At 49.6% G+C, this 14891-nt stretch overlaps 1 protein-coding gene across 1 annotated transcript in view; it reads right to left on the reverse strand.

The window, feature by feature from the left end:
- The window catches only part of LOC107112176 (acidic leucine-rich nuclear phosphoprotein 32 family member B-like), a 22184-nt gene extending 8918 nt beyond the window's left edge, over positions 1-13266 (reverse strand). The window contains exon 1 of the mRNA XM_015413263.1: positions 13084-13266. Coding sequence (XP_015268749.1) covers positions 13084-13137 — 54 coding nt within the window. The 5' untranslated portion in view covers positions 13138-13266. The remainder of the gene's footprint in view (positions 1-13083) is intronic.
- Positions 13267-14891: the final 1625 nt, after the last annotated feature.

Below are 14891 nucleotides of genomic sequence, written 5' to 3' on the forward strand. Positions count from 1 at the left end.
GGGAGAACGCACTTCAAAGGCAGTCTCTTCATTAGGATCACAAAAAAAGGAGAGATTGGATTCAGTCAGCAAGCTGGATCCACTGTGTGACACTAGTGTTGGACTGGATGGGTCCACTGGCCTGATCCAACATGGCTTCCCTTATGTTCTTAACCTTATGCTAATTATAAAACAGTCCTTGCCTGTGTGGTGTCCTCATGGGTAGTGTTGGACTAGGCCTGGGGAGAGCCAAGCTGCAGTCCCAGCTCGGCCACGGGAGCTCTCCAGGTGTGGCCCTGGGCAGGCAACACCCTCATAGTCTAGCCTTCCTCACAGGGTTGTTGTGAGAACAGAATGGAGGGAGGGGGGGAAAGCAGGGTATAAATGGAATGAAATAAACGCTTTAAAAGGTTGTTGTGAGAATGACCCAACACGGCTTTCCCAGGCTAACCTGATTTCCTCAGCTCTCGGAAGCTAAGGGGGAGTCAGCCGCCCTGACTAGTGTTGGGATGGGAGAACGGCAAGGAAGTCCAGGCAAACCACCCCTGTACGTCTCTTGCCATGAGAGGTCCCCCATAAGTCACACACGGATCTGCCTGACACTGTATCAGACCCCTGGTCCATCAAGGTCAGCATTGTCTACTCAGACTGGCAGCAGCTCTCCAGGGGCTCAGGCAAAGGTCTTTCACGTCACCTACCGTCTGGCTCTTTTTACTGGAGATGCCGGGGATTGAACCTGGGACCTTCTGCGTGCCACGGCCACTCCTCATAAGTCAGCTGCAACTTGAGGCCACTGCCCACCACCAACCCAGATGCTGTATGGGGAAGGCTCAACAGCACAGCGCCATCTTGTGGCTAGACCCAGCCCAAGGCCCACTACAGGTAAGAAATTTTTCATTAAGGCTTTACACATAGCCAGGAAACTGCTTCTTTCTCTCAGTTAGCTTTTTATCCCGCCCTTCTTCTGGGGAGGCAGGGTGGGGCGCGGGCACAGCTCTTCGTTCTCCAAGGTCTCCTCACAGCAACCCTGCAAAGCAGACTGACAAAGGGAACTGAGCTCCCGTTATGAACTGACAGTTGTTCGGGAAGAGCGAAAACTTGAACTCGACGCTGCTCCAGTGGATTTGTATCCCGCCCTTCCCACATAGCAGGCTCAGGCTGAGTTCCATCAGACACAATAACCAATATACAAGGAATTAAAAACTAATAACCCCCCCAATAAAATATAACAACATTCCTATGGTACAAATCATAGTCAAAGACTCAAAAAGTTTGGGTCCTTAGATGATAACACAGATCTGACCCACTGAGGGGAGGCCCAGTAGAGAGGGGAGGAAAAAGCCTGGTGGAACAGCTCTGTCTTGCAGGACCTGCGGAACCGTAACAGGTCCTGCAGGGCCCTGATGTCATAACAGGAGCTCATCCCACCAGTTAGGGGCCAGGGCTGAGAAGGCCCTGGCCCTAGTCGAGGCAACATGGATGTCCCTGGGGACGGGACCACCAGATGTTGGCTGGCAGATCGTAAAGCCCTTTGGGGCGACACCAGACTAAGCTGTCCAAGTTGCATGGAGAGAGAACGCAGGGAAACTGAACTTGCGGGCAGGCGACGGCCAATACAGTCGCTGCGACAAAAAGGCCTGCCCTTTGCAGCCGGGCAAAGAGAAAGACTGGGGGCGGGGGGAGAGAGACAGCATCGAACAAAGCAAGCTATCTGCCTGGCCACGGAGGCCAGATAAGGAAGGAATCTCTCCTCCAAAGAGAGCCAAGCTCCTGCCCACAACTGCCCCAGCCGGGCCAGGCCGAAAGCCAACCACTCAACACCCCCCCCCCCCCCGCATCAACGGCTACCCGTCTACTGCAGGCACAAGAAGCATGAGCACATGCATCCAGCAGCAATGTGGCCAGACTGGCTGCATTCTTGCGCTGCCCCTGCCTCCAGAACGTGTTCTCTGGCAAGGCAGAAGATGCCGTCAGCTGGCAGAGACCAGTCCCAGAGAAGGGGGGGGGGTTTTAAGAAGAAACGGCAGGGTATCACTGACTAGATCCAGCTTTCACAACTGACAGGTCTCATGTCTGCTCCACTTTCTTATGGCAGGAACAAGCATCTAGACCTCACTGTGGCCCTGTTACGGTAAACAGGAAAAGACACGTTGATCTGGCTCCTTTTCAGGTGTGTGTGTGGGAGGCCCTGGCCTTGGGTTCTGGGGTATGCCAACCCGGAGAGACTGCCATGTGGTAACTACTCCCCCCACAGGCAGAAAACTAGCAAGCCAGGACTTTTGGCAGGGGCTTTAACGCAGGGAAAGCACGCTGAAGAGTCTAGTCACAGGCAAAAACAAACTCATCTGCCAACCGCACAGGCCTGGGGTAAAGATCGTTCCCATTTGAGAACGCTGCAGACAGCTTGCACAAGTCCATGCAAGTCCCCAGCATGCAACAAGAAATCCCCAAACAGATTACACTGCCTTAGGCCAGACAGTGTGAGATCGCCAGTCTTTCTCGTCCAGAATGGCCCCAGTATATGCTACATATGCTTCTCCAGGGTTAGGGTCTTTCCCCACACCTGCAATCTGAGATCCGGTAACTGGAGATGCCAGGAATTGAATTCGGGACCTTGAGCATACAAGGCAGATGCTCAACAAAGGGCTCATGTGATGTTGGAGGAAAAAAACGGGGAAATTAAAAACCTGCAACCAACCTCAAAACCAGAAAACAAAAGGTGAGGATATTGTGAGTATACCTCAAAACAGACATATTTACTCTCTCTCTCTCTCTCTCTCTCTCTCTCTCTCTCTCTCTCTCTCTCTCTCTCTCTCTCTCTCTCTCTCTCTCTCTCTCTCTCTCTCTCTCTCTCTCTCTCTCTCTCTCTCTCTCTCTCTCTCTCTCTCTCTCTCTCACACACACACACACACACACACGATCCTCAAATCTCAACAACAATCCTAAACATGTCTAAAACCTTTCATGGTTCGTGAGCCAGAAACCAAAAGACCAAAACACGTTTTGACCCCCAATTCTCCATGCATGGTCAAATATTAGGGCAATAGGAGGAAGTTTTATTTGGCATTACAGCAAGAGGAAACATTAAATAATGAGCCAGGTTCATAAAAAGTAAGGTCGCAGGGGAAACTGAGGACATGTTTGGTGGGGAGGGCGGGAGCATGAAGGTTCTATGTATGGCAAAACTGGGTGGAAGGTCGTACACCAGCTAGGATCGCTGGAAAAAAGTGGGGTCTCCAGTGAAAAAGAAAATGTGTCTGAATTAATAAGGGGAGAAAGGAGCCTGCTGGGATCGGGAGGGGGGGCCTTCTAGTATGGGCAGGGAGAGACACAGTAGAAATCCCAGTTGCAAAAGGAAGCCATTTTTAGATAAGGAAAGCAAGCCGCAGGTGCTCAAGCTTGCAGGCTACACAGGCCTCTTTGTGATGGGTTGATAAAACACGACACATATTTGCACCATTTAAGCCAACCTTTTCAGATCCCCCTTTTCAAATACCCAAAAGCCGTATTTCAGGGATCGTAGATTGCAATGAGGAGGACCGCAGTAGAGAAGGGGCAAATCCCAAGTCCTCCACAAAGCTCACTGGGCAACCTTGGCCCAGTCATTCTCTCTGTGCCTCAGCTACCTCACAGGGTTGTTGTGAAGAGAGAAGGGAGAGCTATTATATATCACCCTGGAGGAACAAGAGGAAAAATATGCACTGTGTGTGTGTGTTAAGTGCCATCAAGTTTGCTTCTAACTTATGGTGACCTTATTAATTAATGACACTAGAACAGGGGTTTCCAACATGGTGCCCAGGGGCACCTTTTCTGGCACCTGCCAAGTGTTTGTAGGAAGTGTGAACAGTCAGGCAGGACTTCTGCCCAGCATGGCTTCTGACTGGGTGATTTGATTGGCTGTGCAGATTTTTTAAAATGTTGTTTTGGCAGCAGGTGCTGCCACAGCATGAGGATCTTCACTGTGTTACTAAAGTTAAGCTGCGGCAATCACTTTGTGGCTGGCTCTGCCTCCTGCGGCAGCCATTTTGTTGCTGGGCCCAGCACGCTAGGTCAGAATTGCAAACGTGCCCGTCGGTTCAAAGAGGCTGGGGACCCCGGCACTAAGACCCTTCAAAAACTTTGGTAAGAGCCAGCCTAACACCACTTTACAGGCCTGTCACATGGATTACAGAACTTATGTTGACGAAGAACACTTGAAATGAGCCGTTATTATTCACCAGCCTCAGAAGCCAATTAAACAAACTTCTGAGCAACACAGAACTCTGCACGGAGGCAGCTTCTACCACACAGACATTAGCAGTCAGTCCTCTCCTCCCACAGAAGGGTAGTTAGCGTCAGAGGGAAAGGAGAACTCCAAGAACCTCCAGAAATCATAGAAATGAGACCCTGGCTGGCCTGGAATGCCACACAAAATGGATGCCAGCAAGAGTCAAACCAGAGACAAGTCTGGGCAAATATCTCTTTTTGGAAGGTGAAATCCAGCGGGTTGGCTGCTAAGGACCTCTCCCCACCCTTAAAGAAATGCATAATTAAAGATAATAGGTTTCCCAAGAAGATATGTCCTTACCTCGGTACTAATTCCAAGCCTTGTTTCTCCTTACCATTTGCCCTAAATTAGCAATTCTTTTAACCTGGTAGTTTCCCCCATCCTCTCTCATTTACGCCTTTATTACATCTCAGGAAAGCCCATCAGGTGTCACCCAAACCACAGTGTGAAATACATCAAAGCCTCTCCCAACACTTTGTCTATCTCCAAAATAATCAACCTAAGGCACTTCATCAGTAGCCTCAGGCAACAGTTTTTCCTATATAAAGCACACCTAGACACCAGTTCTCTGTGTTCTTGGCCACACCCCCACTTTGTGGGTTTCTTCTCTTCTCCCCATGAACGCCGACCATTTTGCCACTGCCAACCAAGACCCAGACGCAAAAATCAGCTTGGCTCCGAAACATCCCCTCGGCTCCACATTGCGCTGCTGTCCCAACAAGAGTTTTCCCAAGTTCCAGAGCATCCCCACAACCAATGCTCCCCCTACGCTATGGAGTCCTGTGAGCAAAAATTCTACTTTGTGAGCTACTGGCATTAAAGTTGTGAACAGATGACTTGGCTGCTGCATAAAATTAGTTTGCTCTGGAGCCATCCCTTCCTGAGCTAAGGAAAAAATGTGTGAGCTGGAGGCTAAAAAACTATGAGCTAGCTCACACTAACTCATCTTCGAGGGAACACTGCCCACAACCCGTCTAGAGATCCAAGGCCAAAGAACTTAAGATTCGCCTGTGGAGACAATAGGTTCACCTGCAGGCGACCAGGAAGGGACCTTTTGTAAATAGCTCTTTTGCACCTTGGTGGGCAGCCATGCAAAGGTTCCAAAAGAGACCAGCTAGGAGTATGTTCGCCCCACATCTGAAGAAGTGAGCGGTGACTCACAAAAGCTCCTCCCCTGTCACGTATTTGGTTAGTCTTTAAAGGTGCTCCTGGACTCTTGCTCTTTCCTCCTGCTACAGACAGACTAACACGGTTACCCATCTCCATCTATCTCAAAAGAGTGTTACCAAAGGCTCACACAACACACCAAGAAACCAAGAGGGATCTGGCCCTCAGCTTTTCCATCTTGGGCAGCTGAGCAGAAGGGCACGATTCAGATATCATGGCCAAGGACAGTCTGCCATTATGGATGAGCAAGAGGCAGTTCTGGGCTTCCACACTCTCTCCTCCCCTCCACGTGCAGGGCACTCTAATTTTGATTCTAGTGATTGAACGATATCTACCCTGCACTTTTCAGTCTCGGAGGGCCCCACCTAAGAGGCTTAAAACCTTCAAAACAAACAAGATGGGCAGCCGTGTTAGTCTGTTTGCAGCAGCAGAAAAGAGCAAGAGCCCAGGAGCACCTTGAAGACTAACAAAATTTGTGGCAGGGGAGGAGCTTTCATGAGTAGAGATGTAAAATTTCCGGAAATTTTGAAGCTTGGAAAAAACCCATGTTTTTGTGTGTGTGTGTTTTTTAAAAAAACGGAAATTGTTGGAAAAATTGGAAAAAAATGCTACATTAGCACTTCTTTTTTCTTTTCCAGATTGAAAGTCATTCTGTTACTTTAGGAACGTAAAATATGACTATGGACATTTTTACTTGGCATGAAATTATCACAACTAGCATATTAAAAATATAGTGTATCCAAACAGTTATTACAAACAGAATAAATGATTTGGAAAATATTTGAACACCTTGTCTTAAAATATTTTATTCATCATGTTGAAATAAAACGTTCCATAATCAATTTTTCTTCTTTTCTTTTTTCACTTTTTCGGGGGAAAACCAAAAAAGGCTTCAGGAAAAAAACGTGGGGGAAACATGTTTCCCCCAAATTTTTCCCGGGCCTTCTTTTTATGATTTGCTACACACACACACACCCCCGCCACGAAGAGAACCAAAGTGGCCGGACAAACAGGCACAGTGAGTGAAACAATTGGGGGGGGGGGAGAGATCAGCAAGTGAGGAAACCAAATCAAAAGTCCACTTTTCAGTCGCAGGGCCATCAGCCTCGAAGGCCTTCTACCGAACTACAGCAGACTTTGGGGGTACAAGGCAGGCCTGTCGATACCCACCCACACTTCAGAGTGCCAGGAGACACAGAGAAAGACCCCTCTGGATGATTTCTCAAGGGTCCAGTAGTTTTTGTGTTACAGACATTTTGCCAGTCCATTTGAATCCCCAAAAGATGGCTCGCTTCTGCAACAAGACAAGTATTTGTTTGCTCGCACTGGAACTTTCCTCCCGAGCAAGGAGCCAGCCGCCTCGTGCCGGAGGTGAGCGCCACTGCTTATACAACATCCCTGCAGCACCCAGCCCTGAATTCAGAATCCTGGTTTGGAGAGGCGGAACAAGCCAGATTCAAAAGGAAGGGCAAAGATTAGCACATTTCAGACAATCCTAAAGAGTCGCTGGGAGGTGGGTTTGTTCCCACTTGAAGCTGAAGCCGCATCCACACATTGCCAAACCATCCCAGTGTTCAATTGGCAGGTAACTGAGCACAGATTACGTCAGACAACTCTTGGCGCTGGGGAACTTGTGTCTCCCCCCCCCCCCCAATTTTCCTTTACTGCATGTACACAAAATGAAATACCACAGTGCATGTAAGATGACCCCCCCAAAAAAAATATTATATACACACTAAGACATTATTGGACATTAACTTTAACTTGTAAAGTTAGAGCATCAGACTTTTAATCTCAGGGTCCCGGGTTCAAGTACATGTTCGGGTGACAACACTTGGGAGTTAGCGTGGTGTAGTGGTCAGAGTGTCAGACTAAGACCTGGGAGACCCAGGTTCAAATTCCAACTCTGTCATGGAAGCTTGCTGGGTGGCCCTGGGCTAGTCACACACTCTCTCTCTCATCCTAACCTACCTCAGAGGGCTGTTGTGAGGATAGATTGGAGGAATGATGTAAGCTGCTTTGGGTCACCACTGGGATAGAAAGGCGTGGCGTAAGTCAATATAATTTAGAGGGCAGGGTCCATGCATTCAAATCCCCTATTTCTGCTGACAATTTTGCAGTGTTCAACTTCAAAGCCATCTATAAGTGCAAATCCTAGTCCTGCAGTGTAAGTCAATATAATTTAGAGGGCAGGGCCCATGCATTCAAATCCCCAAATTTCTGCTGACAATTTTGCAATGTTCAACTTCAAAGTCATCTATAAGTGCAAATCCTAGTCCTGCAGCAAGAGAATACACTTTAGAATCAAGCATCAATTAAATCTGAATTGCACTGTTCAGGCAGGGAGGCTGAACGTGAAAGATGTATTTCCTGAAACCTCCGTATTTTGCATTTTCCTTTAGGAGAGTACTTTAGGGGTTTATTTTTCTATGATTTCTTATCGCCATTTGATGATTTAAAAATAAATTTCTCCTCTATTATTTATCTTACTTCACTGATACCCCGCCTTTCTCCCCAAAGGAGCTTACACGGTTCTCTTCTCCACCATTTTATCCTCCGAACAACCCTGCAAGGTAGCCTAGGCTCCGTTGGTGTAACTGGCCCAAGGTCACCCAGTAAGATTCCATAGCAAAATTGAATTTGGGTCTCCCCAATCTGAGTCCAAAGTTCTAACCATTACACTACTCTGGGTGTAATTCTGTTTGGGAGTGCAGTGCAACTTACTTGGAGAGCAAAGCTTGAGGGATACCCTTTATTTTAAAACATACACATCTACCTATGAGAAAGAAATTTTACTCTATAGCTTTGGGACCACTTCCCAGTTTTTAAACCAGCATGGTCTTCCTTTAACACACAGGTTCCAGGGCATTTTAATTAAGAATGCAACAACCCCCCCCCCCCAAATAACTGGGGTTTCTTTATAAGATTCTAAGAGTATTAAACTCACTCCATGTTATATTGAAATGCACACTGTAAATAAGGCAACAGCAAGTAAGCCTCTCCTGGATTATCTTCTGTCTGGCTATTTAGGAATTTTGTCTAGTAACCTCTGTGTTGTTGTTGTTTTTTTTGAAGGTTAAATGACACATGACTTGAATTTCTTGCTCTCTGTGGGGAAAAAAGTCTTTCAAACGACTTCTCATACTTTCCAAGTTGATCTCACAAAACATAGGTTAGAACATTGGTGGGGAGGGGGGAATCGCGTCACATACATAGGAAGACTGAGGAGGAGGTTAGGAAAAAAAAGAAGAAACCAAGGAGCAAGGGACAATATCTCCTTCGCTTGTGCTTATTAGTAAAGTGCCCTGAATTAGTAAAAGGCCCCCAAAATGGCTCCATAAATTCATACTGAGAGCCACCAGGCTTGAGCCAAAAGACAAGCAGAGCAAAACTGTTGGGAGGCCACCCTTAATTGAGTTAGACAATAATAAGACGTGCATGAAATTCTTCTAAGAAAATTTTGGCACAAAACCCAAGAATGGGCAGTTATGGATTGAGTCTACACCACACAAGCCTTGAAAAGGTGCTAGTCCACATGAGCACGGCCAAGCCTGGTGGCCCAGATAAGGGGTGTGTGTGTGTGTCTTTACTACTTGCCCACCTTCGCTTGCTTGTATGCCACAGACCCCTCATTTCAAGCCCTATTGTAGATAAGATATAAAAAGAGGAGTTTTCTAACAAGGCGTTCAAGGCATCAGAGGGACATTATTCTCCTTGTTGTGGTGAGCAAAAGATACCCTGTGGCAGTGATGGCGAATTTAGAGACCGAGTGCCCAAACTGCAACCCAAAACCCACTTATTTATCGCAAAGTGCCAACACAGCAATTTAACCTGAATACTGAGGTTTTACTTTAGAAAAAACAACCCATACATTAACTTAAGATGATCCAAACAAATTAAGGAAAGCAATCCCAAATGCTTTCATTTGCTTAAAATTATTTGGCAGAGAATTTGACACTTTTATGATGGTCTGGGCTTGGCTGGGGAGATGGCACGCGTACCCACAGAGAGGGCTCTGAGTGCCACCTCTGGCACCCGTGCCATAGGTTCGCCACCACTGCCCTGGGGGAAAGGGGGGGGGCAGAACACACACACAGAGTTCATTGGTAGGGTTACAGACCTTTCTAAGCCAAGCCTATTGTAAATTTGACTGCAGAGACTGCAATTGTTGTGAGCAACAAGCAAGCATTCCAGGAGGTGTTTCAAACATTCATCCCTCTCTTGGTATGAAGCCAGTTTCACTCCCCCCTATACTGCAAGCCAGGAGACTGACCAAGATTCTATTTAAGGCTACCTAGCGAATTTGCAGCACAGGAGGGGATTCAAACCCAGGACCCTGCTGCCGCGTATTTCAGACTGGCAACACCAACCCTGCCATAAAAGTGCCTCTTAAATTCCAACCACAGCTTGTGCTAATATAGCCATTAAGGACTGGGGTTTGTTTTTTAAAGTCTAAACATTGTAGATGCCAGCCTCCAGGTGGGGCCTGGGGATCCCCCAGAATGCCAGCTCATCTCCACACTACAGAGATCAGTTCCCCTGGAGAAAATGGATACTCTAGAGCAGTGGTTCTCAACCTTCCTAATGCTTCCTAATGCTGCGCCCCTTTAATACAGTTCCTCATGTTGTGGTGACCCCCAACCATAAAATTATTTTCGTTGCTATCATAAAACCATCAAAAATTGGTGTTTTCCGATGGTCTTAGGCGACCCCTGTGAAAGGCTCGTTCGACCCCCAAATGGGTCGCGACCCACAGGTTGAGAACCGCTGCTCTAGAGGGTGGTCTCTGTGGCCTTGTACCCCACTGAGGTCCCTGTCCTCACGAGGCTCCATCCCCAAATCTCCAATAGTTTCCCAAACTGGATCTGGCAAAAGAGGAGGTTGTGGAGCGGGGATGGCCGAACTGTGGCTGGGGAGCTGCATGCGGCTCTTTCACACATACTGTGTGGCTCCCGGCAGCATGGCCAGGGAAATGAAACATCACTAGCAAACAAGCATCACTGGAGAAATAAAAATCACTATCAATATCTACTTTTACCGTCTTTGCTATTATTTTTGGCAGTCTCGTTTAATGTTAACAAAAAGCAAATCTGCACATTTCCCAGTAAAAACGTTTCATATCTGTTCACGTCCTGCAGCTCTCAAACATCTGACATTGATTGTGTGTGGCTCTTACGCTAAGCAAGTTTGGCCACCCCGGTCTGGAGAAAACAACCAAGCCTTTGGCCACCATGTCACAGGGCTCTGCCGCCGCCTCTCCTAGCTTGTCTCCGGAGGGGAAATGGAGACCAGCCAAGCAAAGGTGACATCGGAATCGGATACCCAAAGAAGAGATCAGGTCTTCTTGCACAGTGATTTCATCAGCCAGGCCTCCTGCCCACGCGGCAGCGGGGGGATTCACTTTTACCCCTTTGGTTGGGCATTAACCACCCCCCCAAGCTTTCAGAGAACTACAATTCCCAGAGTTCCTCATGGGGAGAAGCCATGATAGCCTCCAAACGGGTTTCTCTCGCTAGAGGCGGAAGCACGCCTGGCATGAAGCGCAGGGCAAAGAAACTTGTGGCCCAGCCGGGGTTCAACAACACCCCCCCCTCCTGCGTCCACAAGGGCTGCAGGGGACGGAGGTCCACGACCCACGTTCTGACCCAAGTGGCCCTAGAAGGGGGGGGTTCTGGACACCAGCTCATGGGGGAATGGACACGGGTGTCTCGTTCTCGGACATCCCCACGTTGCAAGAAGGGAGATGCTGGAACCCAGAGATGCCCGGCCGGCCGCGGCGGAAAATGGCTGCTCCCACGGAGCCATCTCGCCACCGAGGCGGCCATGCGCGCTCTCCCCGGATCGACTCGCCCGCCAAACGCAGCGAGGACTGGCTCCCGAGGAGACGCGCCTCGCTCGCAGCGCCCCAGGCTAGGCAGCCCTCCGCGTGGAGGAAAGCCAACGCGCTCACCGCCCACCGCCCCCAAAGCCGAGCCACGCAGCTAACCCCAAATCATGATGTCTCCAAAGGGGAAGATTCTCCACGGATCGAGGCTGGCAAAGTTTTGCGCGCTCGGAGCTGCGGGTGCGCGTGGGGTGGTGTGTGTGTGTGTGTGTTTTTCGGGGGGGGGGAGTTTAAGCCTATAGTGCGCGTGAAAATCCAGCCATGTCCGCCCCGTGTAGCTTCCCCGCCGCTCCAAGCCACGCTGCCCCCCTGCTGTTCAGACCGAGCGGATGACCCTTTTAAAAAAGAGCCGCAAGCCGACGGCCTCTCCGCCGAGGAAGGCTCGAGCCCAGCCTCCATTTCCCTCCCCCTCCCCACAAAAAAACCTACACGTGGACATGGGTCCGCCCCCCCAACCCGCGTGCCTCCTTTTATTTGCATTTTTTCCTTTTGCCTCTTTCAAAGCCGAGGAAACCCATTCCAGCCTCCTTGGGTAGCGTCCGGGTTGCGACGCCCATCAAGGGGGGTCTTTCTTTTGCGCTCTCAAAAGAGCCACTGTGCTTGCTTGCGCTCTCGCTCTCTCCCCTACTCACCCCCCGGGGGGGGGCAGGACGATCAACTTTCCCCCCTTTCTGATTCCCACCACTCTCTCTTAACCCCGCCCCGAAGCGGAAAATAAAATGATCCTTCGCATCGGCTTTTTAAACCGGTGTCAGTTTCCCACGTGCCGTGCGCGGGTTTTTTTTTTTTTAAGTATCCCGCCCCCTTTTTTGGGGGGGGGGGGGACACGCTAGAGAAGCTTCTGAACTCCCTCGAGGTGGAGGCAGGCCACAACAGACCATTTTCATTGCGGGGAGGGAAATCACCCTCCCCCCTAGTACTGCGTAAGAAAGACAAGTGCGCCTTAGTTACGCATCGGCCATGGAGTGGAGAGAGATCGGGCAAACGGGGGTGGGTCCAAAGCGCTGTACTTTTTTTGGGGGGGGGGCTTGGCCCACGGAACATTTAACTTCTTGTTCCATTGCCCCCTTTCTTTCTTGTTCCATTGCCCCCTTTATTTCCACCCTTTTCCCCACGCCCCACGCCATTTCTAAACACTCAGGGAAGCACGTTGTATTATTCCATCCCCCAAACACACTGCCACCCCCCCTCGCCACAACACAACACACCTCTGCCCTACCCTAGTGATCTCCTCCAAAGGGGGCACGCCAAAACCGCCTTCACCAGGAAAGGAGGCCTCGACTGGAGCCGTTGCAACAAGCGCCCTTAAAAAAACGGGACGCCCCCCGGGCAGGCGAATGGTCAAATCTCCCTTTTTCGGGGGGCACCAAACAAATCAAAGTGAAACAAAAGAAACACAGCCCCCCCCCCCCCCCCCCCCCTAGCTAGCAATCCAAAACAGTCCAGTGGAGCCTGAGTGGTGGGTGTTGCGTAAAGACGGATTTTTGCAAGTGTTCCTGTGCGTAAAAACGCACTTTGGCGAGGGCGGAAAAAAGGGGGCCGCTGGAGAGATTGCAAAGCAGGGAGGGGTCCCACTTCCGCCGGGAAAACGACTGCAGCTTGGGGAAGAGAAGACCCCCCGCGCGCGTGGCTAGAGCTCGCCTCAAAGCGCCCACCGTGGGCCGAATGCGAGTCTCCAACATGTCGGCTGGGTACACGTGCGTCCAAAAATGGGGCAGGAGGCGGGGGGGAAGCAAACGAGGCCGGGCCTATGCAGTGAAAAGAGAGGCGCCCTTCGCTGGCTCACCTCGCCGGGCGTCTTGTTCCGCAACTCCAGCGTCAACCGATTCTCCATCTCCATGGCACGGCGGCGCCCTCGGGAAGCTCGACAACCCCCCTGACGTCCCCAGCAGCAACGGCAAAGCCTGCGCTCCGGCCTCCGCCGCGGCTTATATAGCACCAAGGCGCCAAAGGCAACACAATAGGGAGGGTGGAGGTTACAAAATGCAGGGGGGGGGGCAGAAAGGGAGGGGGGAAGAAGGCACTTCAGCCCCTGGTGGCCGGGATCCGCCACTGCGCCGCGCCTGCCTCAGCGGCCCTCGCCCGGTAGCGACCCCTGGTGGCCACGGGAAACTCTATTTTTGTTTTTAACCTAAATCCTAAAGAGATTTTTCTCTCTCACACAGCGGGACGAAGCTAAGCGGATTTCTCTGTCAGTGCAGCTGTTAACTAGTTTAGCAAAACCAGGGAACGTGCCCTCTTCCCACACCACCGATTACGAACGGTTTTCATACCATTTGCGTTTTACCCGATTAGCCTCTCCTCATACTCCCTGCATTTGTAAAATCTCTTTTTCTAAAACCTTTTGGTTTGAAGACTCCCATTTGTCCCTGGGACTCGGTTTAGGAGGGCATTTTGTGTCGCCACAGCCATTGTCTGGGGTTTACTCAAGCTGTTCTGGTGACCGGGGAGCTTGTATTGCATTGGCTTGCCAGGGCGGCGGCCTAGGAAACATGGCCGGAAAATCAGCAGCCGCTTGACTGCTCTTTGTGTTTTTGAACATCTGTGTGGCACAGTGGTTAGAGAGTTATACCAAGAGCCGGGAGACTTGGGTTCAACTGGCCAGATACACTGAGTAACCTTGAAGAAGAGGAGGAGATTGGATTTATACTCCGCCCTTTACTGGGAGTCTCAGAGCGGCTTACAATCTCTTTTCCCTTCCCCTCCCCACATCAGACACCCTGAGGGGGAGGTGGGCCTGAGAGAGCTCTGAAAGAGACTGTTCTTTTTCAAGAACAGCTCTTATCAGAACTACGGCTTGCCCAAGGTCATCCAGCAGGTGCAAGTGGAGGAGTGGGGAATCAAACCTGGTTCTCCCAGGTTAGGGTCGCCGCACTTCACCACTACACCAAACTGGCTCTTGGGTCATGAAAGCTGTGGTTGGTTTTTGTAATGTATTCAGATGCTGCCCTGAATGCATGAGGATGAACGTAGAATCATCCCATAGAGAAGCTATGCTAAGCTTCAGACGTCGGCAAGGATTCGCGCCGAAAGTATTGTGTCCAATCACATTTGAACTGTCTGTAGTGGGAACGCTTATGATTGGTCTGTTATGCGATCAACCTGATAGGTTGATAATTGTATAGTAGGTGTGGCTACATTAGCCCGGAATGTTTAAATACCGAACAGCGACAATGAAAGCTGGTTCAGGCTATCAGAGAAGTTGTACCGTGTCAGAGAAGTTGATCGTCGAGCTGAAATAAACCTGAGTTTTGCTGAAATCACTCTCTGGCTATTTTGTTAAGCACGGACTTAACAGTTTTAAAAGAAATGGGTGTGCCACAGCATCTGATTTGACAATTGACAGCTGAAACTTTGGCTGCGGTCACACACACAAAATAATCCACTTTCTTTTTCAATTGACAGAAATGAGGGATGGGACTACATTTAAGGGATAATGAAAAGATACCCACTACTGACTAAAAACCCAAGAGAGGAGATAATCAAATTAGATTAAATATACGCTATCTCTTAATCACGCCAGTACCATTATGAATTGAGTTACATATCATATTATCTCTTTCAAAACTTAAAATTGTTAACAGGTAAGACCCC

Source organism: Gekko japonicus, unplaced genomic scaffold (assembly GCF_001447785.1).
Source record: "Gekko japonicus isolate JY-2015 unplaced genomic scaffold, Gekko_japonicus_V1.1 scaffold914, whole genome shotgun sequence".
NCBI lineage: Eukaryota > Metazoa > Chordata > Lepidosauria > Squamata > Gekkonidae > Gekko > Gekko japonicus.